The sequence below is a fragment of the Chinchilla lanigera genome, unplaced genomic scaffold, assembly GCF_000276665.1.
Source record: "Chinchilla lanigera isolate Chin_1 unplaced genomic scaffold, ChiLan1.0 scaffold00009, whole genome shotgun sequence".
Classification (NCBI taxonomy): domain Eukaryota; kingdom Metazoa; phylum Chordata; class Mammalia; order Rodentia; family Chinchillidae; genus Chinchilla; species Chinchilla lanigera.
The window spans coordinates 7166170-7191756 of NW_004955410.1; the positions used below are offsets into that span (position 1 = coordinate 7166170).

Below are 25587 nucleotides of genomic sequence, written 5' to 3' on the forward strand. Positions count from 1 at the left end.
GATAAGAGACAAACAGATCAGAAGATGGTTGTAGACTTGCTGACTAACCCGACCCTCACAGGCTGTGGGCACAGATAAGCTTAAACCCTCCCTAGCACTGAGTAGCCAAAAGTTGCTGACCTTTGGCTCAGAAAGAGTGCAAGACCATAACTGCTACTCCTCCAACCCCTCAACCACTGAAAAAGCTTTTCATTCATTTGTAAGTTAGGAAGCAAATAAAATAGCAACGCTATAGTGTTGCTGTGAAAGCAGGGTGCCCCTTTCTATGGGCTACTCATAGAAAGCTCTCTTTGGATTAAGAGCTATTCAGTCAAATGAAACTCACCTTGCAGAGGTCTGGTGGAAAGCAGTCCAGACAGGCTTCATGTGGGAAGCACTTTCTTAGTTCAAGAAATATACAGAAACCCAGAGTGGCAGCAAACAAGGGAGCAAACAAGGGAGATGGAGCAAACAAGGGAGAAAGCCATGATACCAAGACATGGATTTGGGTGGGCACCAGGGTGTATTATAGGCGAAGGGCATGGGAATCATTAAAAGCTTTTAAGCAGTGAACTGAAATAGGATGTATTTTTCTCTTGAAAGATGAGCCCAGCTGCTTGTGGGAAATAAACCCAGGGTGGTAGTGTGGGTTAGGTTAGGAGCAACAGTGGAAGAACAAGGTGTAGTGTAGCCAGCAGGCCAGAGATACAAGAGACCATCCCAGGGTCGGAGCAGTGGAGGAGAAGAGGGTGAATTTAACCCGAGGCCCTGTGAGCCGCCTCAGCAGGGAGAGGGGCTATTCCAGTCGGGCGTCTGCGCAGACTCTTGGCCTCCTCGTTTGTTTCCCTCTGTACAGCAGTGTTTCAGAATTCATTCAGCAGCCAGCAAGCTGTGGGGCAGAAGAAGCGAGGGGACACTTTGTCATTTTTTCTTGGTGAAATGACTTAGCCCAAAATGTGATAGAAACACCAGAATAGAAGAGAGCATTAAAAGAAAAAATAATAATTTTACCCAAGTTGTAATCTAAAATACTAAAACCTGTGGTAGTTCCCAGTTCTTATGGGGCAGGTGTGGACCAATTACTCATCAAGTTACTGGGAATGAATAAAAGCTTTATACGATAATGTTAATATTATCAAAAGGCCACCAGAACTACATGGAGAGAATTGCCCTGCGTAGCGTGAGCCTTGATGAATTCAAGAGTGAAAACTACAGAGACACTGAACCTCAGCAAACAGGTGCAGAAGACAAATTACATGCATCTGAAAGTACAATTTCATTTCTCTTTTTCTTCATGATAAGCTGAAGGGATAAATCCAATATTTAAGCATAGACTCAAAGCAAGATTCTGTCAGTAGGATGGATTCACCAAGATTAACAAGGCACAAGACTACAGATTTTCATGAATTATATAAACAGCCTTCCAATATTTTACACTTGGGGAACGTGTTCACAGAGAGCTCTTATAGCTATTCCAGTCATTCCCATTGTTTATTGGGGCAGAATACCTAGAGGACTAGAATCAAAATAAAAACTATAATACCACAATGAAAACACTAGGCATGAGTTTAAGCTTTATTTAAAGCGTAATAGCTTTCTTTTAAATGTATAATGAGGGAGGGAGAGTGTGGGTGTGTGTGTGTGTGTGTGTGTGTGTGTGTGTGTGTGCACGTGTGCTTTTTCTGTTGCAAATCTATACATAAATAGGTTTGGGAAAACAGCAGGTGCTAATGCTTATAATTAATATGTGAATTTCTCTCTCTACCAAGTGACATCACCCTGACCTCAAAAAAATTATAACTACTTTCACAATAATGTTATTTTACTAAAAGTGTTTTATCCCTGGAGAGTAGAAATGTATTCTATTAGTTCATTATACCTCATGGTGTCTTTTTTTTTCACATTTATTTCTTTTTATTTTAAGGCATTGGGAATGCAGGTTGCCCCATGCTCTGTAGCAAAAGCAGCTATTACGCAGATCACTCATTGCTTTACAGCATATAATTTGCAGCATCCACCTAAAAGGTTCCTGGAGCCAGTGCTCTTTCCTACTTAACTTCTGTAATGATTTTGATCTCTAATTTGGAAGAGAAATGCTAAGAGCTTCATGAATAGTAAAGAGCTATCTTTGGGCCTCATCTCCAACATCAAAATATCAAGAGTTCCTGGGCTGTATGAGATTGACACCGGATGATGCCACCAGGTGGTCGGGAGTCTCGCTCCTTCCCACAGCTCATCTTTTTCATTTTCATGTCTTGCCTTGGCCCATGGGTCATTAACATGGTCACTGTTGATTAGTTTGTTGTCCACCATGCCTTGCTGAAGCTTTTCCATGGTGACCTGCGGCCATTATGCCTCTGATAAGAGCAACATTCAGTGTAGATGGTGTGGTTCGCAGCTCAGGTGCTCCAGTCACACTGCCTGAATTTCAAACCCGGCTCTGTCATGTACTGGCCACGTGACCTTGAGGAAATTCTATAACCTCCTTGGGCCTCCATTTTCTTGGTTGCAAAGAGAAGATCAATTTCATCTTTATGTTGTAAGGTTGCAATGAAGGTAATGGAATCTGTGCATGGAGGGGCTTAGAAAAGCACTGGCTTGAAGTAAGAACTAAATGCATTAGTAAGAACTAAATGCTACTGTCTAGGCCACCATTGCTGCTGGGAATCTCTTCCACTACCTCAGCTCACACTTCTTGGTGGCACAGAGTTCATACCACCATTCAGCCATTAGTCAGAGTCCCCTATCTTCCAGGGCAGCTAAATCTGGGGAAGATGAGCATATCTCAGAGGGCCAGTGCCCCTGAACTGCACAGACCTGCATGGATCATAGTATTTTCCACCTCACCCACCTGTAGGCTGGGTCAGCAGTGGGAGCCCAGGGCCATGCCACTCCAGCTGTGAAGCCAGTAAACTAGGAAAGTCATGGAAAGCATCAACATTCAGACTGGAAACTATGCCTCTTAGCATCTCCCTGCAAACATTATGTCATTATCGAATAGTATCAGGCAGAGAGGCGACATGAAGAAGCCAAGTGTAAACTTCCCCTCCCTTTAAGTAAAGATTCCTCCCAGAGCTTCTTGAGCTAAACCAACTTTGCCAAGGATGTGTGATATCCAACTAAATGAGAAATTGTGAGGTGAGGCTCCTGGCTTATTCCTGGGCAACAGCATTTAAATCGGGCACTTTACTAAAGCCCTCACATATTCTTCTTCAAGATATTATTTATCCCATAAATAAAGAAGGAATTTTATTTGTATTACATAATGTAATGAAGGAGCAGACTGCTTTCTTCCAAGGCCCTAAAGGCCAGCCATCACTTGGAACAAGACAAAACTCAGAAGCCTTCAATCTGTAATGCAGGAATATCCTTCATGGTTTAAAGCAAAAACAGAACAGCTTTCTGAGCACTTGTGTCCCATGATCCAAGTACTTAGTATTTTGTCAGGCCTTCCAATTGGACCCAAGGGAAAACAAAGTTGGTTTCCACATCACAGCCTAGGATCAGAGTGAAATGTAACAGGTAATTTACATTTCAAATTGTTACAGAGAGTTGAACAAAGATTTATATGTAAATGTGTCCATCAGCCTTCCATTCCTATGTCAAAATACCTGAGCAAATCAACTTATAAAGAGGAAAAATTTATTTTGGCTCATAGTTGCAGAGGTTTCAGTCTATGGTGGATTTGTGCCACTGTTTTGTGGTAAGGCAGAACATCATGGCGGAAGTGCACAGTGACAGAAACCTGTTCACCTAAGGCAACTGGGAAGTGAAAGAAAGGAAGAGGAGAGGCTGGAGTCCCACTATCCCCTTCAAGGCCACACCCCTAATGACCTCACTTCCTGCCAGGAGATCCCACCTCTTAAGGGCTCCACTACCTTCCAGTAGCACCACAGCCTAGTAGCCAAGTCTTTAGCATATGTGCCTTTAAAGGGCATTTATGATCTAAACCATCATAACAGATATTTATTGCCATATTACTATATTGATAAGCTTAGAAAGAAATGGAAATAATTTCCAAAACTTCCTAAAACCAGTGACATTAGTATATTTGTGAGGTTTCAATCACTTCCTGTTGTCATTCTCACTAAGGATACAGGTGGCTCAGGCAGCCTTTCTTCTCTGAGTGGATCAGATGGCCCCATGACTGTGTGCAGTGGGGCTGATAAAATGGTCCTTGGGCCTTCCCAACTCAAGGCCTAGGTCTTGACATCCAGCTTTTATTGCAGAGCTATACTCTCCCACAAAACCTCCAGAAGGACTTTGATACAAGTGATGAAATAAAAGAGAGCCTCAGTCTCCACCTTTTCAATAACTTTTCAGGGAGGTTTCTTTGGAGTTCATGGGGTAGACATCACCACAGGCAGAATGGGCATCAGTAGTGGAGACTGACAATCTGTTAAAGGAATTTATAAACTTATATATGTGCCCATAACAAGCTGCAAGGGAGGACATGTTCAGGACAGCAGCCATCGCATCAATCTAAACAGTCAGAGTAGAGAATAACCATCTCAGTCCTGTTACCTTCCTTTGTGTTTACCAGCAGTGTTGACTCGATTTTCTGTCTTTATCTGCAAGCACAGCATTGGCCAGAAGGCTGTTGACTTCTCAGCAGTCTTGTAGCTCTGCACTGTGCTGAAAATCTTTCTTTCTACTTGTACTTGCTCTGGCACAGGTTGGAGTTTGGCCTTGGTCATTATTGGCTTTCGCCAAGGCCCATGCAATCTCATGTTCAGGTAAAGAGTTTGTTATCTTAGGTAAAATGCCCGCATAAACTCCTCAAAGTGTTGTTGATGGTATCCCTAAGCATGGAGTTTAAAAGGGATTCCAGAACTTCAAAAATTTAGCTAGAGGTCTTCAGTGACATTTTTAAGCATGGTTCCTTAAAGTGATGAAATATAAATAAAATAATAGTGAAGTAACTTGGGCTTTTTCCCACTAACCATGCAGTCTCTGAGTAGTCATGTAACTTAGGAAAGGCACAAGTAAAGCAAAAGGTCAGGGTCAAGGTGTCCATAGCCTTATCCCAAACATGGACATTTAACTAAGTGGACACGCCCACTCCTCACTTTCGGTCATCTGCTGTGATGTCCTTGGTCTTCCTATATCCCAGCCTCATTTGATAGGGAAGGAGAGATCATCTTTATGGCCTTTCTTAGCTTTAAATTACAGGATACCATGAATCAACTTGGAAAGTAAAGTATGTGGTTAGTTTCTTCCCTGTTTGTAAAGTCCTGGAAAAGTTAGAAGCCTGGATCAGATTTTTCATTGGCTACAGTTATCTATCATTTTAACTTTTGCTACTTTCATCTTTAATTATGTGTTGAAAGTGGCTCCTAATACTTTTGAATTCTCTCTTCCATGTCAGCCTCTTTCAAGAAATGATCTAAAATAAACGCTTAACTACACTAAACCAGCTCTCCGCTCTCCTTTTAAGACAATTGAAGGCAGATTTTCCTTCCTTTTCCACTTCATGGCATCTGTGTGATACACTGAGATAAGATACACCAAGCTGCTGAAGACAAAAGGTCACCCAGGAGGCTCTGTCTCTCTCCCACCAACACTCCCCCAGCCATCCCCAGCTGGCTTGGGAACTGTTACCTTCCACGTTACACTCCTTTTAATGACATCATAGCTACAAAGCTTTGCCCTAAAGCCAAACCTCTAAATAGCAACCAGTAAGCTCTTCATCTTATGCTTCACTGGTCTGGGTTGTGACAGTGGATTTTCTCCAGGCCTCCAGGTTGAGGTTTGTTCATTGATAACCTAAAAGACATAGGTAACAGGTGCAGCTGATGCTAATCCTGGCACCTTCCCGTGCTCTGAGTCCTTGTAAAACTTAACCTCTCCATGTTCCTTCACCAAAAGTCACTGCTGGAAATGGACCTAACTCACCCATGCAGCCCAGCACGGGAATTGGAAAGCAAGTCTCACTGACTTTTCTGGTCTTCATTGGTTTGCAAGTGCAAGTTTCCTTTGTGAATTCCTCACCATCTTTGCAGCACATAATATTCCCTCCTCCCTTGAATGAATCTCTGCGGTGAACTCATCCATCAACGTGATGCTTCTGCTTTGAGTTCCATTACACTGACACGAACTCATTCCAGAGGCAAAATGCTGTCACCTGTGTTGTTAACATCAGGACTTTCATAACAGACAAAATAATACATGCACAGATCCTATACAAAATACCTGTTCTCCCCAACATACGTACCTCCCCAATATAATTCATAAGATAAGCAAATACCTTCAGAAACCTTGGAAAAACCCACATGTACAAAACAGATGGATTGCATTCATTGCACTGATGTGTGTATGTTTTAAATGTTAAAGAATCTTTTCACATTGGTTAGTGTGACTGACTTTTCATGAGGTAGTTGGGGGCTAAAGTAGAAGTGGAGTCTCTTTGTCAGTGAAGCAGAGTACATCAGGGGGACAAAGCTTTCTCAGTTTTGTCTTGTGGAGGGGAGCATGCTGGGGACTGAACCCAGGGCTTCATGCTGAGCTATATCCCCACCTTCTTTTTAGGACAAGGTCTCACTAAGTTGTTCAGGCTGGGCTTGAAATTGCAAGCCTCCTGCTGCAGCCTCGAAGAGTTCTGGGTTCCATAGTTACTACATAAAGTTTCAACATGCTTCTTCCATTCAAGGCCCTGGATAATCTGGGCACACCTGCTTTTTACCAACAGCGCCTCACCGGCTTCATCCCATCAAACCAGGGTTGCTCTGTTCCCTGTCCCAGGGTCCATGTTTTGCCGGTTGCCACTTGGAATGCCTCGTCTTTTTCAGTAATAGTTGTTATCGAGGTTCCTCCCGGCCCCTGTGCTAGGAATCTCGCATTGTTTTCAGTCTTCACAGCAACCCAATGAGGCAGAGGCCATTACCCAAACAGTCTGCATCTTTCACAAATCAGCTCAAAAATCTGATCTCTTAATAGAACATTGCCCAAACCACTTCACCTGTTTTCTTTCGTCTCAACTAGCATAGACATTCTTATCCATCAGCTCAGTTGCTGTTGACTGCTCCAAGACTCCCTGCTGTCACTGTGTCTTTTATCACTGTATTGTTTTATTTTTCATGTGCACAAGTTTTTCTTCTGCCCCCAAAGATTATGAGTTCCCTAAAGACAAGAAGCACCGGCATTTCTCTGCATCTCTCCCGGTTGCTGGCAGCATGCTTTTTAAGGGGTTTCCTGTAGCTTACTTTGATGGGACAGTCCTTCTCTTATCAGAAGTCAAACTGTGAATGTGCTCCACTTCTAGGATGCTCCTAAACCGAGCTAGGGAAGCAAGAAGCAGGGGGTGACATAGAGGAGGAACTGTGCGCACACTGCTCCTTGCTCGGTGTGAGAAATTGCACTATAATAAAGTGCAGCCAGAGTAGCCTCCCAGAATACAGATCTCACATCAGTTCTTCCCAGCCTGGGTAAATGGTTCCGGCGCCGGCCCAGGGCTGGGGAAGTCTCAGATGAGCTAGCACCCAAGGAAACAGAGGCAGAAGCAATCTCTGCACCCTCACCTGCAGCCTCTCCAGTTACAAACAATGGAGTTGCAAGGCCTTGTCCTTGGAAGGGCTGGGCAGCAGTCTCGGGGTGCTCTGCGGTGCACCTCGTCCTGGCACTGACTGCTCCTGGTCACCATTTGTCTGTGTGACAGCCTCAGAGTGATTGCACAGTCCCATACAGGAATGTTTGGACGGCATCCCAAGCTCCTAAGGAAAAAAATATTACGTCGAATTCTTTGTGTGACACAGCCTCAGTGTAATTACATAGTCCCACACAGGAGCATTTGGATGGCATCCCAAGCTCCTTAGGGAAAAAAAAATTACTTCAAATTATTTATTCATTTCACAGTTCTCATTAACAAAGCAAACCATTTCTGTTCCAAGTGAACAACTTCTGAATCACATTAGTACTCTATAGGATCACACCCAGCTAAGACCAGGATGAATAGGATCTATTGACTCAATTTCATCTTTTCAGTCTTGAACATGACTACTTTTGTTCCGAGATTAAAACTTGGCTGCCTAGGTCCTACTAGTAAACAAACGGGCAAACAAAGATTTTTCATCAAACTCCAAGCACTCTGCTATCTGAGCATTGGGGCGTTTATTAACTGAAATGGAAGCAGAAACACAAACATCTCACTCTCTTGGAATGAACCAATTTAAAGAACATTGAAGAATAAGTCTGCAGAAGCAGCACTGTAGCTCTCATTTATTCTCAAAAGGAGAAGCAATGCAACTATCAAAAGTCCTGTGAGTGCTATGGTGCATTTTTTAAAATTCTAGGCTACCTTTCCTTATTGTTTGAATGGAACTCATACATCATAAGTTCTCCCACTAGGGAATCATTTTGAGGACTGGCTTTTACTATTGTATTCAAAGACTCTCCAGGCAGCAGCAGAACGTGAATTTCTTCTTGCCTTCAGGTATTCAGTTGTCTTGAAAACTCATAAACGGGTGATAGGTGGCTTTGTCCCCCAGGCTCAAGTCTTATGGCGGGTTGTTACTCACTAGAGGCTCATTGAGTTTGCCACAGAGAAAAGACCCAGAAGATTACCCTTTACCAGTGGGAAATGCCTGTACTCCACCCTGGGGTTCAATCCGGGTCACACTCTGCAGCCCACTTTTGCAAAAGACACTTCTCTTGGTATTGAGTTCAGGGCCTTCTGCTGTATTATATTTCTTTAATTTTCTTTTTCTTCTTTCTTCCCAACAATCAGCCACAGAAAATATATCAGGCAAGGGTCACTAATAAAGCTGGCTCCACATGTGGAACCATTTCAAAATGGTTGCTGTATCATAACAGTACTTACTTACCACCATTGTTCAACGATATGAAAAGAGGGTTTCAGGGATGTTTCTCCCATTGGCACATAACCACTTCCTTCGGAGGTCCACCTTCCACCAAGGACTCAGGGATTACCTCAGCTGAGACTCCTACTACACCATATCCTGGTAAAAGCTCTTTTTATTTGTGCATTCAAGCACCCATAATTCTGCAATTTATGCTGTATTTGTTCCCAACTACACTACTCTCACACTGGATTGAAATTATTTCTAGAGATTTATCATCCAGCCTTCTCTGGGTGATAAGTCAGATCACCAGACACTCATAAATTCATGAAGTGCCAGGGAAAATTAACAAAAAAATACAGTGTACCACTGACATTTTCATTTCTCAATCTGACCTCTCCTAGGTCTTATTTCTCTAAGCCTAGTAAGGGTTTCTTCCAAAAAGATGCTCCACAGATGTTGAGTACCTGATGAACCCATCTGCTTTCAGGAGTGAAGCATGCAAACCTTCTGTTCTGAGGCTATTCATTACAAAGATGTATATTTATGAGTTCATCATGACAGTAGGGTCTTCCAGAAAACAAGGAAGAGCACATATTTTCAAAGGTTTTGCCCTTATGGTTTTCTCGCACTGAGCAGTTGCAATAATATGAGACAGAAGAAGAATATTTCAGCATAGAACTCTTCATTCAAATGTTTATTAGACTTTCTAGATGAACAGGGGGATGAAAAATAGCTACCTTCTTGTGGGCGATTGACAAAATTGAAATACAATAAAACCTGGCTGCCCAATTAGCTACTGCTATGGCTACCTTCCGGTATAAGTTGCCTTCAACTCTAACTAGTGTGTATGATGCAAGCTTTGCAAGAGTCTCCAGGAGCCTACATTCCGTCCGTATCTTGACAGATACACAGCCATGTCCATCCCTCTTCAGACATTAAGGCAAGGCATTGCCCAAACATGATTTCCAGAGAGAAAATGAATCCCAGAGACTCTCTCCCACCACTGCTAATGCCTCCCTTGAGGTTCCAGATCAGCACCCTGCAGCAGAACCTCCAGCAATGGTGGAAATAAACATTTTGTTCTGCACTACATGGCTCTGCAGCCAGGGGCCACACATGGCATGGAGCACGAGAAATGAAGCCCGTGTGCATGAGGAGTCTGAGATTGTCTTTCATTTCAATTACTTATATGGCCACGTGTGGCCAGGCACCACCATGTTGGACTGCCCAGCTCCAGGGCGCAGTGGTGGCTTTTGCCTCCCTGCCCCCTGCCCAACTCTGACCTCCAGTTTGTGACTGTGATACCTCCTCTCCGCCATCCCTGCCACCTGGCAAAACCACGTTTGTCTTTAAAACTCAGGCGAGACAGCGTCTTCTACCTGAAGATTGCTGTATCCTTCGGCTCTCCCGTCCACCTCCTTTCTCCTATTTGACATCGGTCCCCTTTTACTTCTCTCTGTTTTCACCCAAAACCTCTTTATCTCTCCTGCCCCTCATCTTTAAGGTTCTATTTCAATACGGTGAAGTGTACCCCTTCTCATCTATAGTCTGAGTTTTAGTTACTATTAGTTACCATTGCAACAATGAAGTCACCCCTCTTCACACTCCAGCACTGGCCACTGCTGATTTGTTTTTATTCTGTGATTTCAGCTTTCCCTGTACAAATAGATCATAAAGTACATACCCTTTGAAGTCTGACATCTTCCACTTTACCTAATGCATTCTGGATTTAGCTGTGTTGTTCCAGGTGTCATTATATGGTGTCTTAGTTACTTTCTCTGTGCTGGAACAATATAGCCAACCCCCACAAGATAAAGGAGGGAAGGTTTATTTTGGCTCACTGTTTGTAGAGGTTCAGTCCATAGTCGACTGGCTCCAAGGCAGGGTGGCAGGGCAGAGGGGCATCGCAGAGGAGAAACAGTTCATGGTAAGGCAGGCAGGGGGCAGAGCAGAACCAAGAGAGGAGGGAGGTATACCCTTCAAGCCATTTCCACAGTGACCCACCTCTTCGCACTAGACCTTGCCCCTGAATGTTACCACCAGTCATAAAACCATCAGTAGGCTAATCCAGTATCTCACACCCATGATCCAGTCATCTCCCAAAGCCCCACCCATGAGCACATGAGGCTTTCAGGTGGTATCTAGATATAAACCATAACATCTGGCTCCTTTTTAATTGCTCAATAGTATTTCATTGTACAGATGCACCGTAGGTTGTTTATCCATAACCTGGTTGAGAGGCATTTGAGTTGTTTCTTCTTTTAAGTGATTATACTAAAGCTGCTTTAAACCTTTTCATATATCTTTGAGTGGAAGCAAGTTTTGTGGGGGAAAATATTGTGTGAAACTGTTTCATGTAATAAATACTGAGGAGTAGAGTTTCTAGTTTATATGGTGGCAGTTTCCAAAGTGGTTCTACCATTTTGTAGTTCTGCCTAAGAAGACTGGATGCTTTTCATCCTGGAAAATAACATTACTTTCAAGATTTTTGTGTTGCTTTTTTGTGAATTGTTTTAGCCATTCCAATAGGTCCATCATGGTATTTCATTTTTATTTTAATTTGCATTTTCCCTAAAAACTAATAATGATATTGAAGATCTTTTCACATGCTTTATACCATCTATATAACTTCTTTGGTGATTCATTATTTCACTTTTGGCCTTTTCCCTGTCAAGTGTAACTGCAGTTTCACTGTGTACATTCTGAGCCTTCTCAATCTTTCTTTTTCCATTCCTTATTCATTTCTCATATTAGAGTAACAAATCACATTTTATGATGATAGTCTCAAGTAAAACTCTTGTGAAAACATATAATAGTATGTAAAGTATTATTTCATAAAAGTAAAAACAGTTAATTCTTAAAAACATAAGTGGTGAAAAATACATATAAGCAAAAATCCAAGTTAAAATATGCAATACTCAGAAAAGTTAGGATAAGAAAGAAATACCACGTGTAATGATGGTCTCACTTTCCAAGCAAGGAAATTGACATAATTTATTTGACCATTCAGATGTCACACTGCAGGTTGTTTTTGAAGTTAATATATGATCAAGATTTTCTAGCTCCTGAGCACCTAGCTGGGGGGCCTTTTCATATTTGGTTTTATCCAGTCATGCAAAATTACATTATTTGAAGTTAAAGCATGTTATACCCTGTTAGTGGAACTTTGGCTTCTGTGAGAAACTGAAGAGCCAATAAATATTCATGTAATCTCCAGGATAACATATTGCAAAGGACAGCTGGCTCAGGAGGGATCATTTGCCTGGGTTAGTATCTGTTTCCATTTACATTAAGAAAATATTGCAAGAAGTTATTATCTGCCTCAGGGCTTGGGGAATACAATGGAAGGCTGATATTGCACGTGATTGCTTTTGACATTTACCTATTGTAACAGGGAAACTGTGTCAAGATAGCCAAGTGACTTTTTACAAAACACAATTTCAGAGGCTATAAAAAGAAAAAGGAGATGGCAGAGATAGAACACACTGCGTCTGTGAAAATGAGAAACATGACTTGTCAGCAACACCTGCTTGTAACTATCAACCATGCTACTGGGCCTGCTGAGAAATTACTCAGAGCCAGAGCCACTGATGGGTGCTTCAAAAGGCAGGACAGAGATTTAGCACAGAGAAAGTGTGATTTTATTGAATGTTTTTGACCCTAAACCAGGGTTTGATGAAATGTAATTTTATGATATTTTCTAAGCATTTGAAATAATTATCCTTCATGTTTACTTTTCCAGACTATGTCAGACAATAGGCTTTTAATTTTGGGTACATAAATTATTTTACATTACTTTTTCAAATATATTCCAAATCTCTAACTGGGACATTGACATATTGCTTGCAAACAACTGATTTAAATTTGGGGGGAGCCAGGCATGGTGGCGCGCACCTGTAATCCCAGCATTCGGCAGGCTGAGGCAGGAGGATTGTTGCTAGTTCGAGGCCAGCCTGGGCTACAAAGTGAGCTCAAGACCAGCCTGAACTGCATAGTGAGACCTTGCCTCAAAAAAGACCAAATAAATAAATGAATAAATAAATTTGGGGAGAAAATTCCAATTTCTATTTGGTGGTGGTAAAATAACATTCTTAATGGCCTCCCATTTCTTAAGCTCTAACAAACTGATAGTAAGAGGATGAGAAGAAGGATTGGGCAGGTGTGGGCAAAGTATTTTAAAGGCAAAAAAAGTAGTAGCCCATTCAGCAAGGCAGAGACAACCAAAAAGAGACATGATACCATAGACTTTCCCTTTTCTTTAGACACTCAGACAGGCTTAGCACTTAAAAAAACTCGGGACAGAATGGAACATAACCTTGACCACCAGGTGTGACCTTATTTTTAAAATAGAAAAACAATCAAATGAACAATAATAAAACTAGAAAGAAAAGTATTTCATGGAACAAAGGGCATTTCTCCAAATCTTCTATTTCATATTCATAGATGTTAAAAGCATTCACTCTGGACCGGATGCTTTTGCCCTTCAGAAACCCACATGTGGGAGCCCTGGATCCCAGTGTAATGTACTTGGAAATAGGCCTTTTGGGGGTAAATAATTTTAGACTAAACTATGAGAACAGAGTTCCCATGATGGCATTTGTGCCCTCATAAGACGAAAAGACCAGAATTCTCTCTCCCCAGTACACGAGGATACAGCAAGAAGAGAGCAATCCTAGTCTGGTCTGTGCTGCTAGAATGCAATGCAGCAGATGAGTAATTTTTAATGAACAGAAGTGCATTGCCTCAGTTATGGAAGCTGGGAAGTCCCATGTCAAGGTACCAGCATCAGGCGAGAGCCTTCTCACTGTGTCCTCCCATGGCAGAAGGCAAAAAGGGCAAGCAAAGGTCAAATTCATCCTTTTAAAATGACATCAGTCCACCCATAAGGGTTGAATCCCAAGACCTAATTGTCTCTCAAAGGTCCCACCTCTTAATAACATTACAATGGAAATTAACATGAATTTTGCAAGGAATAAATACTGAAAACATAGCCACAGCCTTCTGTAAACCAGGAAAAAGGCCTCAGAATGTGTCCAACCATTATGGCATTGATCTCAGACTTCCAGCTCCCCGAACTGTGAGCTGTAAATGGTTGTTGCTTCTGCCACTTATTCTAGGGACCCTCTTATTGCAGATACTAGCTAAGAAAATAATATACCCATGAGTAAAAATGGAATATTATTTTTAAAAGAATAATATAATTTAAAAAAGAATTCTTAGAAAGTGAAAATATAACTGAAGCTGAAAATGTAATAGATATATTGAAACATAGATGAAGAAAATCATACATGAAATAGCACAAAAGAAACAGGACATTTCAGCAGAGAGGTAAGAAGTGATACTTAGCAGACCAATTCAGGAAGTCAGGAATTATTAAAAGTTCCAAGAAGAGAAACCAAAAATCACAATCGAAATTATCAAATAAACAGTATAATAATATACAAGGAACAAAAATCTGAGAGCACCCTATATACTTATTTTTCATGAGGCATTGATTCCAGGAACCCAGGTGGATATCAATATGCATGGATACTCAAATCCCTTATATGAAATGGGGTGGTGTTTGCACATAACTTGCACACACTCTCCTGCACACTTTAAGTCATTTCTAGATTAAGTATAAACCTAACACAATATAAATGTGATGCAAACCGTATTGTTTAGGGAATAATGACAAAGAAAATAGCCTATACATGTTCAGTAGAGATGCAATTTTTTCTCAAATATGTTTGGTACCAGAGTTGCTTAAATTTACAGATGCAGAATCCAAGGTTATGGAGAGCAAACTATAGTAACATTGTATGCGAGAAGATGATAGAGAAATACCTGAAAAATTCTTAGGAAAATTAATTTTTAATCTGGAATTGTATACAATCCAAAGTTCTAAAGAATTCATTCAAATATGTTAAAAAAAAATAGACATTTTCAGACATTAAGGATTGAAAAAATTATTTTCCTTCATGTATTGTTTCTTAGAAAGCTACTGCAGAATATGCTCTAAGAAAATGAAAGTATATATGGAAAAAACTGACTTGAGGTTTAGGGAAATGTGTGGTAACCTTGGAAGGTAACCGGAATCCCCAGGATGCTGCTGTGCAGCAGATGTGAGAGGAACCTGACTACTCCAGGAGGCAGGTTCTCAGAGGAAGCAACTGAATGGTGACTCAAGTAGCTTTGAGGACAGTGATCTTCATCCTGCATGGGAAGGGGAGGAAAGTGTCTAAGAAAAGAAGTGAACTCATAAATACTACAGTGAATGAGATTTACATGGTAAAATTATACACAACAACTGACTTAACCAAAAATAGTGATAAAACTAGTTCTAAGTCTGTCTGAGTTTCTAAGGAAAAGAGGGTCTGCAGTATTCACATCTCTTTTTGACTGCCCCTGCCTTGCTGAATGAAATAAAGAGAGAAAGTGGGAGGTTATAAGAGTAAATCCCAGGGTAAGAGTAAGGGTAAATCTCTTATTGTAATACTAAGGAAATAAATACTGACTAAAATCAATAAATTGAGAAATAGCTACCTAAGAATGTTAGTTAAAAATGTGGGCAAGAAAGAGCTAAAAAAATTTAAATGTTTGCTTTTAGATCACAGAACTCGAGAGGACATGGTGGGTGGAGTGGTTAGGCAGGACACTAGAGTTTTTCATCCTAAGTATTTTGGTTATATTTAATTTTTTGATATTTATATACAAGTAAATTGCTTTCATTATGAGGTTTCCATTCATTAAAAGATATACCATTGTGTTTCCATGGCCCTCTTTACATTATGGCATGAATGTTAAATTTTTTATACAATGTCCTCATTTTGTAGAATAAACCAGTATTTTCTAATCATTTGATAGCCCTCTGTAATAAATTATAAATAAAAAGAAACTCCTTTTGGGGGATACACTTATCATCATGAAAGTAAGTAAGCACTGCCCTTTGCAAGGTAGATCCGAATGTTGGGATGGGAGTGTGACACTTGTCTTAGGTAATTTTCTTTTTGTTATAAGAAAGTATCTAAGACTATATAGGAAATAGAGATTTATTTAGCTCATGGTTCTGGAGGCCAGGTAGTCCAGAGAATGGCTCTGTCATCTGACTGGTGTTTGGTGAGGACCTTGAGCTGCTCAGTAATATGATGGAGGCATGATATTGAGAGACACAAGAAGCGTGCCAGCTCAGCTTCCCCTCATCTTTAAAGCTGTTAATGCTATCATAGAGCCCCCTTTCTCGACCTGCCTAACCCTAATCATCTCCCAATGGCCCAGCCTTCAAACACTGTGCAGTTAAATTTCCAGCACAGGACTGCAGGACCAACATTAGAGTGCCTTAAAATTTCTTCTGCAAGATTCATCAGCCCACTGCCCTTAATGTCAGCTTCAGGCAGAGTCTCTGGACATAAACAAAATGCCAACAAATTTTCTGCAAAGAGATAACACACCTGATATGGAGTCCAACAGCCAATGCAGTCCTTGGTCCGAACTGCAGCTGTTTTTTTAAAAGGGTAAAATATCCTGTTTTCCTGCTTGTCAGGCAATAAATTGATTATCATATTTTAACAGTAAAACTTCTCTGAATGTATTTCCATTATTGCTGATCCAGCTTCCTGTTTGGTTAGCAGAGTTTGCTCAAAGCTATATGGGTTTGCTCACCAAAACTACTCAAGTTGAACAGTACAGAATTTCACCTTCTACCTTTTGAGTGAAAAGTCTGGATTACTGGTTGTACTGAATGATAGACATGTGTGTCCTTCTCCAGATCTCTGGGGGAAATGGGGAGAAAAAAAGCCCGAATAGAGTTGATACTTGACTCTATGGGCCAGATTTTCTGTCACCACTTTCAGACCAAACAGGTCAAAAAGAATGTCCCAGATACCTAGAAATTGTCAGTGTGACTCCAGGGATATACAGAGAAATGACAAGTATCTCTACAGAAGAAAAAGATCTACATGTGTGCAAACAGAGTTTCCCCCCCTTCTTTGTTTTGCCACCCACACCTCATCACCACACTAATATCTAGACATTTCGTCAGATTATGGGGAAAGAAACTACATCAAGAGGCTACAGGAACTTCTTGAAATATTTATATGTAGCATATAGTAATGTCTACTAAAGAATTACAGAAGAATATGTGCTTTGTAAATGACTCAATAATAAAAAATTTATCATGCAAGAATAACTTCATAATGGTAAAAGGAAATCAAGGCAATTATTAGACCTCTTGAATCAGTATATTTGGGGGAAGGCGGTGCTGGGGATTGAACCCAGAGCCTTGTGCATGCATACCAAGCATCTGCTCTATCACTGAGCGATACTCTTGGAATCAAAGGTGTTGAGGGATATACTTCACAGAGCATGGTGGCTCGCACTTGCGGTCCCAGCACTCTGGAAGTGAGTTCTCCCTCAAGCAATGGACATTCAGGTTATAGAGACCGGGCATAAACATACAAAAGTGTTTAAAACAAAGCACAAATGGCAAATCCATGGGAAAGGCTGCTTGTGACAAGACAGAAGAGAGGAAGCCAGGAAGCTCAAAGGTTCAAGCCCAGCCCAGGCAACTTGGCAGCTTAACAAGACCTTATCTCAGAATGAGAAATAAAAACTGGCTGGGTTATAGCTGTCAGTGCAAAGGCCCTAGGTGCAGTCCCCAGTATCACCAAAAAAGCAAAATATATATATATATATATATATATATATATATATATATATATATATATACTAATTGGACTATCTTTTTTAGTGCCATGCCTAGGAATAAAGGATTAATTTTGCTCCTTTCCCACCAACCACTTTTGGGGTGTTTTCTTGGTAACTATACCATATTCTCATTTACATATCCCATGCTGACTCTCAAAACAATGGGGTGATGCAATATAGAAATACACTGTGAACATATGAACATAGAATCAGTTACATAATTTGCAGGACTCCGCAAAAATGAAAACACAGAGTCCTTGCTCAGAATCTAAGAGTGTGACGATGGTGACTACAGACCGTGAATCTAACTTCCTGACTCTTGCATGTAGGGTACTGTAGCAGTACACAGTTGCACACCCTGAAGTCAACTCTGTCCCCAGGCCTGTCACATCTTTCCAAACAAGAAAACCACTGTGACCTGGCCGTAGGTTCCAGGGCAGAAGCAGTCAAGTCTCTCTAATTACAGTTCCTAATGCAATGAGATGTCTTTCAATTTCCAGTTCATTCTCAGTGTTTGGTGATCCAGATTTGTTTATTGGTGTAAAATAAAAGCATAAGTGGTTAATGACAGAGAAGTGTTTCTTTCTCTTTAGCCGTACAGTTACTATTTTCTGTATGACCCTTTGTACCCTTAGAAACATGGGCTCTGCTGGGTTCCCAACACTGCCTTTGGTGGGCCCTCTTTCCATGCTCCCATTTGACCATCTGCTTGTTACCAACTGCAGGGTAACCAAACTGTTCAGCCACAAGAGAATGACTCACGGGTGCTGGGGGAAAGTGCGCTTTTTGAATATGCAGTCCTTAAAACACCAGCTGTTCAATTTGGGGTTTTGCAAATAAGTTAGCTATGAGTTTTAGGGAAGATGTTTTCATCTTTGGAAAGCTAGATTTCAAAGACTTCTAGAAGAAACCAAGTCACACAGCCTGCTTGTTCTTACTCTTACCATACAGAAGTTAAAAATACAAAGCACATGGTTTTTTCCCCACATCTTCACCCCCGATGAACAGAAGCAAAACTCCATCAGAGGACACTGTCACACTCCAGACGAGCATGGCATCTAGCTGAACGGGCTTAACGCAACAGAATATGCTGCACCAGGCCTTCTAGGAAGGAGAGATGGAAAGCAAGCAAGGTTCATATGAGGCTCGGGGTTCTGAAAGCAGAAAGGCAGATCAGAAGCCATCACCATGGATGAGTGAGATGGAGCACTGGGACTTCCTGCCATAGGCTCCGCCTCCACCTTGGAGCAGGGCTAACAGCATCTCTCAGGGAGCTCAGGCAGGGCTGCAGCAGGGACGCCGGCCTGCAAAGCCTCTCTTTGCTCCTCCCTTCCGAGGTTTGATAGACACCCACTCCCATCCTGATGGCTCCCTCAGTGAGCTGCCACTGGGGTCGGGGCCCTATGGTCCCTCCTGCCCAGAATGACCTTTATGTTCCTTACCACTTTCTGAGTCCATGCATGAACCTAGGCATTTTCCCCTTCTCTCTGTTGTCACAAGCAGCCTTTCCCATGGATGTACCATTTGTGCTTTGTTTTAGATAGTTTTGTATGTTTATGCCCAGTCCGTATAACACAACTGTCCATTTCTTGAGGGCAAATCCCATGTGTTCTTTCTGTTATTGCTTCCCCAGTGCACCCAGCACACTACCTGTTTCTAAAAAGATGCTACACAGATCTGTGTGGGTTGATATGTGGATGGACTGATCCTCCTGCTGCAACCCACAATTTTAAAAGTAGACAATAGGGCTCGGGATGTAGCTCAGTGGCACAGTGCCTGCCTGGCAAGGGCGAGGTCCTGAGTTCGATTTCTGATTCCAAAAAAAAGTAGACAATAAATAATTTCCACATTCTTTAAAGAAAAACAGCAGGAGTCATCTAATTTAAAAAGGCAAAACATTTCTTTCGTATCAGGTCACAAATTCTAAACCCAAACTAATTTCCCCTGCCTCCTTAAGTTAATGATGTTTAACCTTCACAAATTAATGGGATTGTGAGTGAATGAGTGTAAGCTATTGATTGCCTTTGAAGTGCTTTTCTTGTGTGTCACCCTCATTTCAGAAACTTCTGTCTTGCAAGTTTGGCATGACTGATGCAAAATCCACTTTCCCTGTTGAATGCTTCCCTCCTCCTATAAGGCCATTTTGTGGGATTTGTCAACTAGGAGATAATTAAATGTAAACATGAGTCACAAGCTTTTCTTCTCTGAAATGAAATACACATGAACTACAAAGAAGTAATAGAGGAAGAGGGAGAGAGCAGGCGAGGGATCTAATCATCCCTTCGCTCAAGATTTCACTACAAATTCATCATCAAAGCAAAGGAGCCCTCCAGGAACCATCCTGTCCCCTGTACGGGACCTGAGCTAAGGTCGAACTCAGGAGTCCAGTGGCTGAATCAGTCCACTTTGACCAGGAGCTAAGGAACTTGGGTGGGTGTCACACAGGCCCCAGAAGAGAACCCAACAGCAAAGAGCGGAGGCTTGCTGATTCCTGCAGAGGTGTCCCTAGACACCTGGAAACAAGCTGTTCAGTGCTCAGAGAGCCCAGCTGATTATCTCTGAAGGTTCCTACTAAAATGAATGCAATGCCAGAAGAGTAAGTTCCCAATAGAAAAATTTAAACCAATTGCATTACGAATGTGGTATTTTACCCAGAAATTAATAACAAAATAGAAAAGATGGGTGGCTTTTTCTATAAATTGTGATTTTCAATTAACATTTCTAACTAGTGACATATTTCCACTTTCCCAAATGTCAGTATGTCCAAAGCCAGATGGCATACGGTGACTTTTCCCAAGTAGCTGTGTATTCTAAGCACACTGTGTCAAGAAGACTGATCCAAAGACTTGATTCCTGATGCTGCCTGTCAGATGACGTCCACAGGCACGCCATGGAAATGAGCTGCTCGCCAGCACTTACCTTAGTCATCAGTTCTCAGAGAATCGATGAGCGCCATTCATCCCAATAATAGAAACCAAGGTCAGGGCCTTTCCTGGTTCTGTAATTCCATTCGCATTGCACAGAAAGCACTCAGGTCATAAGCTCAGTAGACCTGCTCACCCAGCAAATGGAACAGCGTCTTGTTCCCAGAGAGACTCCTCACAGGCACACCCCTTGTCAAAGGTCCGTCGCCCATCAACACTGAACATACTTATGCGTGCAGGGGATGATGGGGAGGAGGAGCGAGACCGCTCCGGCTGCCAAGAGCTTCAGGTGCTGTTGTTAAAGCGAATGCCCACAGAAAACACTTGGAGCGAAGCTATGTCAGATACTTGCGATTGCTGCACACGCATTTTTAAGCAGTGTGTCCACTTATATTTTATGTAAGCCACACAGTCATCCACGGGGCTCCCCAAGAATTTTTTTGTCCTCATTGTCATTCTCTCAGTTTGGTTTTTATTCCTTTTCCTTTTGTTCTGACTACTCTAAGACACTTACAGTGGCCTTGGAACTAAGAGTTTGATGATAAGCAAATAACTGTTGACAGTGGAACTCATCTTAAAATCTAGAGCAGGACACTCATGTAAACTGTCTCCGGGTCCCCGTCCTCGCTCCTTGGAGTTCAAATACTCTTATCCCCCCGCCACATATCAGGAAAGAAGGGCGGGACCCTGAGGTCTGAAGCCGAGGCAAGGGTTTACATACTGACTGTGACGCTTGTTTTCTTAACAGAGAAATAAATGTGATAAATGATAAATACTATCAAATAAATAAATGATCATATTTTTACAGCTACCTTACAATGCTGCTATAAGGATTCAAAATTAATACCTAGGACAATGCCTGAAAAGTAACAAATCATAACCTAGAATTGTTTTCATTGTTGTTGAGCAGGCAGTTTTCTGTTTGTATTGTGTGTCCATGTATGTGTCCATCTGTGTGTCCATGTATGCGTGTGTGTGTGAGAGAGAGAAGAGAGAAGTCTGTTGAAACATTTGGGGTGTTATGCCCAGTATATTCCAAATGACCCCCAGGAATGCAAGAGTGCAGAGGCATGCATGAGTCTAAACAGCAAGCCATCTGAAAGTCATCTGTGTTTTGCAGTATACTTTATATTTTCATCTCAAATGCCAGTGTTCCTAATACCCAAATAAATTACTGTCAGCAAAGAAACGACCCTAAGATGTGAACTCCTCACTGACTAGGATCTGAAGATTCTCAGGTTCTCCTTTCCTCTCTTCACAGCAAGCCAAGTTCCAGGACCCCCTCCCCAGGTCAGAACCACTGTGGGGTGGATTGGGCTCCTGGCTTGGAAGTAGCTGCAGCTGCAGATGAAAGCACCAGGTGCTCACAAAGCAAGTGGTAGTTGAAAGATCAGAGACAGCAAACTCCGGAGAGGCAGACGGGTACACTCACTGAGGGCCACACGGTCTGGGGTCTGCAATCTGAGTCCTGGGCTCCAAGCCCCATTGCCCTGTGGGATCTTGGGTGAATTGCTAACTTCTGTGTGCCTTCACTTCCCATGTGGGAACTTTAATGGTATCAGAGACCTTGTAGGATTTGTTGAGGGCTATTTTATATTTTATAATATAGGTAGAATAACATATACAACGTCCATCATGTAACACAGTGAACACCCATGTAAATATAAACTATAGGGAGAAGAAAATATATATGATAACAGATAATTAAGGGCTTTATGCTACATTGATTTCCCTTTGAGTAGGGAACTCTTACAAGTTAGTATTTTCCTACGGAGACATATCATTTTTTGTGTGAAATCAGAAAAAGACACTTGGCCTCATCCAGTGTTTCTCCAATCCCCCAAATCCATCTCTCTAAACAAAGCTGTTTTCCTGCCTGATACGTATGTAATAGTGCTCTGTGTGGTCCTATAGCAAGTAGTCTTCCTTCAGTTTTAGAAGTAGTATAGGTTTACCCCACATGGAAGTAAACACATTGGTACCTATACACAAGTGCACACACATACACACCAGTAGGGATGTCAGAAGGATTTAGGAGAATGAAAATATTAATGCTTATAGTAAATAAAAATGTGTTTGAGCTTCCAACATAATAAGTTTCACCTCAGACACACCGGCTCAGCCAGTATTGGCATATGCTACCTATAACCTCGCAGAGTAGAAGAGAAAACAAGGTACTGGTTAATTAACTCACTAACTGTCCATCCTTATGATGACTATGAGCTGATGTTCTTCCTCTTACTGTAAGGCATGTGAAAAATGGAGCGTTCAAGGAGTAGACACCCTTGGAGCATATGAACGGTGGGCCGTACCTTTCCCTTGCTCTGCAGATTGAATCAGTACCTGATTCCATAAAGCGAGCACCAGCAGAGCCATTGGCAAGTGCCTGTGTGTCTGGGCCAGCTGTGGTAAAGGGAGAAAGGAAAGCAAGCAGGTTCCTAGACTGTAAGTTCCTTAAGCGAATTGACAGCGACACTGTGCTCTTGAGATCGGACCCCAGACATAGTTGCCTTGGTAGGTACTCAGCCACGTACCTTGAGCAGAAGTCAACCTGCTGTGAAAATCTAACTTCCTGTGTGTCTGGCTTTTCCTGCCCATACATATAAATAACAAAAAGAAAATAAATGTTCACTGCTTTAGCGTCATGTTATATCAATGCTTAAATTTTTATATTTTAATATCTCATAATTAGGGTGCATTGTACTGGCAATGACGTATCAATGTGTAAGTGGTAGAGTTGGGTTGTTTTCTTGTATTTAAAATAAAGGTGCATCTTACCATCGGTAGCATCTCAGATTTGCTGGAATCCGTTATGTACCAGCCATCAGCAGGATCTCAAGGCCCCATAATAGAGTCAGTGAGAAAGAAGAGGTAGGACTGAGAGCGAGTCCTCCTGTAAACCGAGGCTTAGATGAGTGGAAAGTGGCCGTAATTTCTTCACTTCATGGCTACACCAGATCAGCGCATAGTTCTTCCTTTCGTTTTTCCTCCTCTCAGGGAAACAGAAAGGGACAGAAATTAAATTCCTGGCCTTTATTTTATCTTTCTGAAACTGTATTGCTGTCTCTGGAGTAGAAGCTCTTGGGGCCCATTATTCTGTATCCATGGTTCGCAGACACTCCTGTGTGCCGGGATCCCCCAGGACCTTCCTAGGAGTCTGCGATCCTCGCCTCCTGCCTGGACACCGGGGTCAGATGGTCTGGGACGAGGCCCATGCAGCTGTGCATTTGATGCTCTGATGACTGATGTGTCCTGAAGTTTGAGAAGCTCTGACCTTTGCGTTTGGGGTTGGCCCATCGCTGTAAGGACTTAGATTTAGGAACTCTGAGTACTGTATACTCAGTAGTACACACAGGACCACAGCTAATAGCAATGATTACGATTTCAAAAGGCAAATATACTGACCAGGGAAAGAGTTCTGACATTGCTTGTTTCCTTTGGGCTGGGACGAAAAGATAGAACATGCGTTGGTGATGTCCCTGATTCCTATTTCTGTTGGGGTTTTTTTAGCTGTGCCCCATAAAATCGGACGCATCATTGATGGGAGTCCTGCAGATCGCTGTGCAAAGCTAAAAGTGGGAGACCGGATCTTAGCAGTGAACGGCCAGTCTATCATCAGCATGCCTCACGCTGACATCGTGAAGCTCATCAAGGATGCAGGTCTTAGTGTCACCCTTCGCATCATTCCTCAGGAGGGTGAGTGCCTGAGCTGGCCTTGCAGGGAGACACGGACGTGCTCACTGGGGCTCCTCGGCCTGCCGGCCCCACAGCTGTCACCAGGGCACTGTCAGAGGGTCAGAGGCCGCTCCACTCTCTCTGTGGTGTTAATCCCAAGCCACTGGGTTATCTGATCCTTCCCCAGGTCTTGGAGCGCTGTTTTTAGGGTTATATTAAGCCACAACTCATTCAATAAAGCAGATAGAGTAACAAACTTGAAAAAAAAGAAGGAAAAAAAAAAAACTATTCATTATTAACAGTTAAGCTCCAGAGGATTCTTCAAAGTCTGATTGATTGTGAAAAGCGTGAAGAAGTTCTATGGTCTAAGGAGCTCATTCAGGAAATGTTACATCTGATAACAAGTCTAATTCCCACTCGGCCCTCTCAATCCCTCCCCCGTGAAACCTGCAGCGTAGGGGCATCCTAACTTGCAACCATGCCTTCAGGGGCCCACGGTTCTGAGTGCTAATTCACCACCATTTCTACACACACGTTCACTCCTGGTTTGTAGTTGCTGGCTCATTAGTGACTGAGGAATTCGGTCCCTCGCACTCCCTGGTAAGCGAGCCCTGCTGCCTCACACAGAGGCCGTGGCCTTCCTTAGCTGGGCACCCTGTGTTTGACTAAGCCACCTCCCCATTCAATTCAGGATTATCCGTGGAGACACCAAATGGCTCAACAGCTGCCTGACTTCAGTTGTAAAGCAGGAGTGCCCAACCTGGGTGATTTTGTCCCTCTGGGGGACATCTGGTGATGCCTGCAGATGTTTCAGACTGTTGTGCTTGGGGTGAGGAGACACCTGTCATCTAGTCAGGAGAGGCAAAGATGCTGCTAAAAATTCCATACACAGGACAACCCCCAGGGCGGGAATTTTCTGGGCCAAAGTGGCAAGAATGCCCAAAAACGCAATCAAAATGGAGAGAAATTTAAAATCTTTGGACAATGAGAAGAGCAAAGAGTGCTTTACAATGGAATGCTAATAGGTCTCCCTTTTGTCGCCCAATGAGAGGAAAAGAGAGATGGTTTTTTCACCTGTTATCTGCAGATACCAATGTGTATGAAATATTCAGTGAAAATAAACTGTGGGCAAGGCTGCTTGCTGAAATCCAGCGTGCTTTGCAGTCTTCCCAGTCTGAGATGTGCTTTTCCTGCCCCTATCCCAACACACACAGATAATCTCAGTTGTGAATTTGATGGTATAAGAGGGGAAAAGCCAGGAAGTAGTGTTTGGGGGAAAAAGGAAAAGAAAGATGATAAACAGCTTTGAGTCTTTTCTTTGCAGAGAACTGTGGCTATTAGGCATTCTTACTTTTCTAAATGGGGCTGAGGATGAGATTGTAAAACCATAACCATTTTATGGTTAGTTCTTTACCCACACTTTGGAAGACTGTTAAGATGCCGCATTACATTCAAAACATGGTGGCTAAAACATTTTCTCACAGCAAGCACTGCTGGGAAAATAGAGTGTGTTTTAGAGCTTACTC

General features: G+C 42.2%; 1 protein-coding gene across 1 annotated transcript in view; it reads left to right on the forward strand.

The window, feature by feature from the left end:
* Magi2 (membrane associated guanylate kinase, WW and PDZ domain containing 2) overlaps positions 1-25587 on the forward strand; it is a 555913-nt gene that overhangs the window by 427055 nt on the left and 103271 nt on the right. The window contains exon 14 of the mRNA XM_013510511.1: positions 23897-24082. Coding sequence (XP_013365965.1) covers positions 23897-24082 — 186 coding nt within the window. The remainder of the gene's footprint in view (positions 1-23896; positions 24083-25587) is intronic.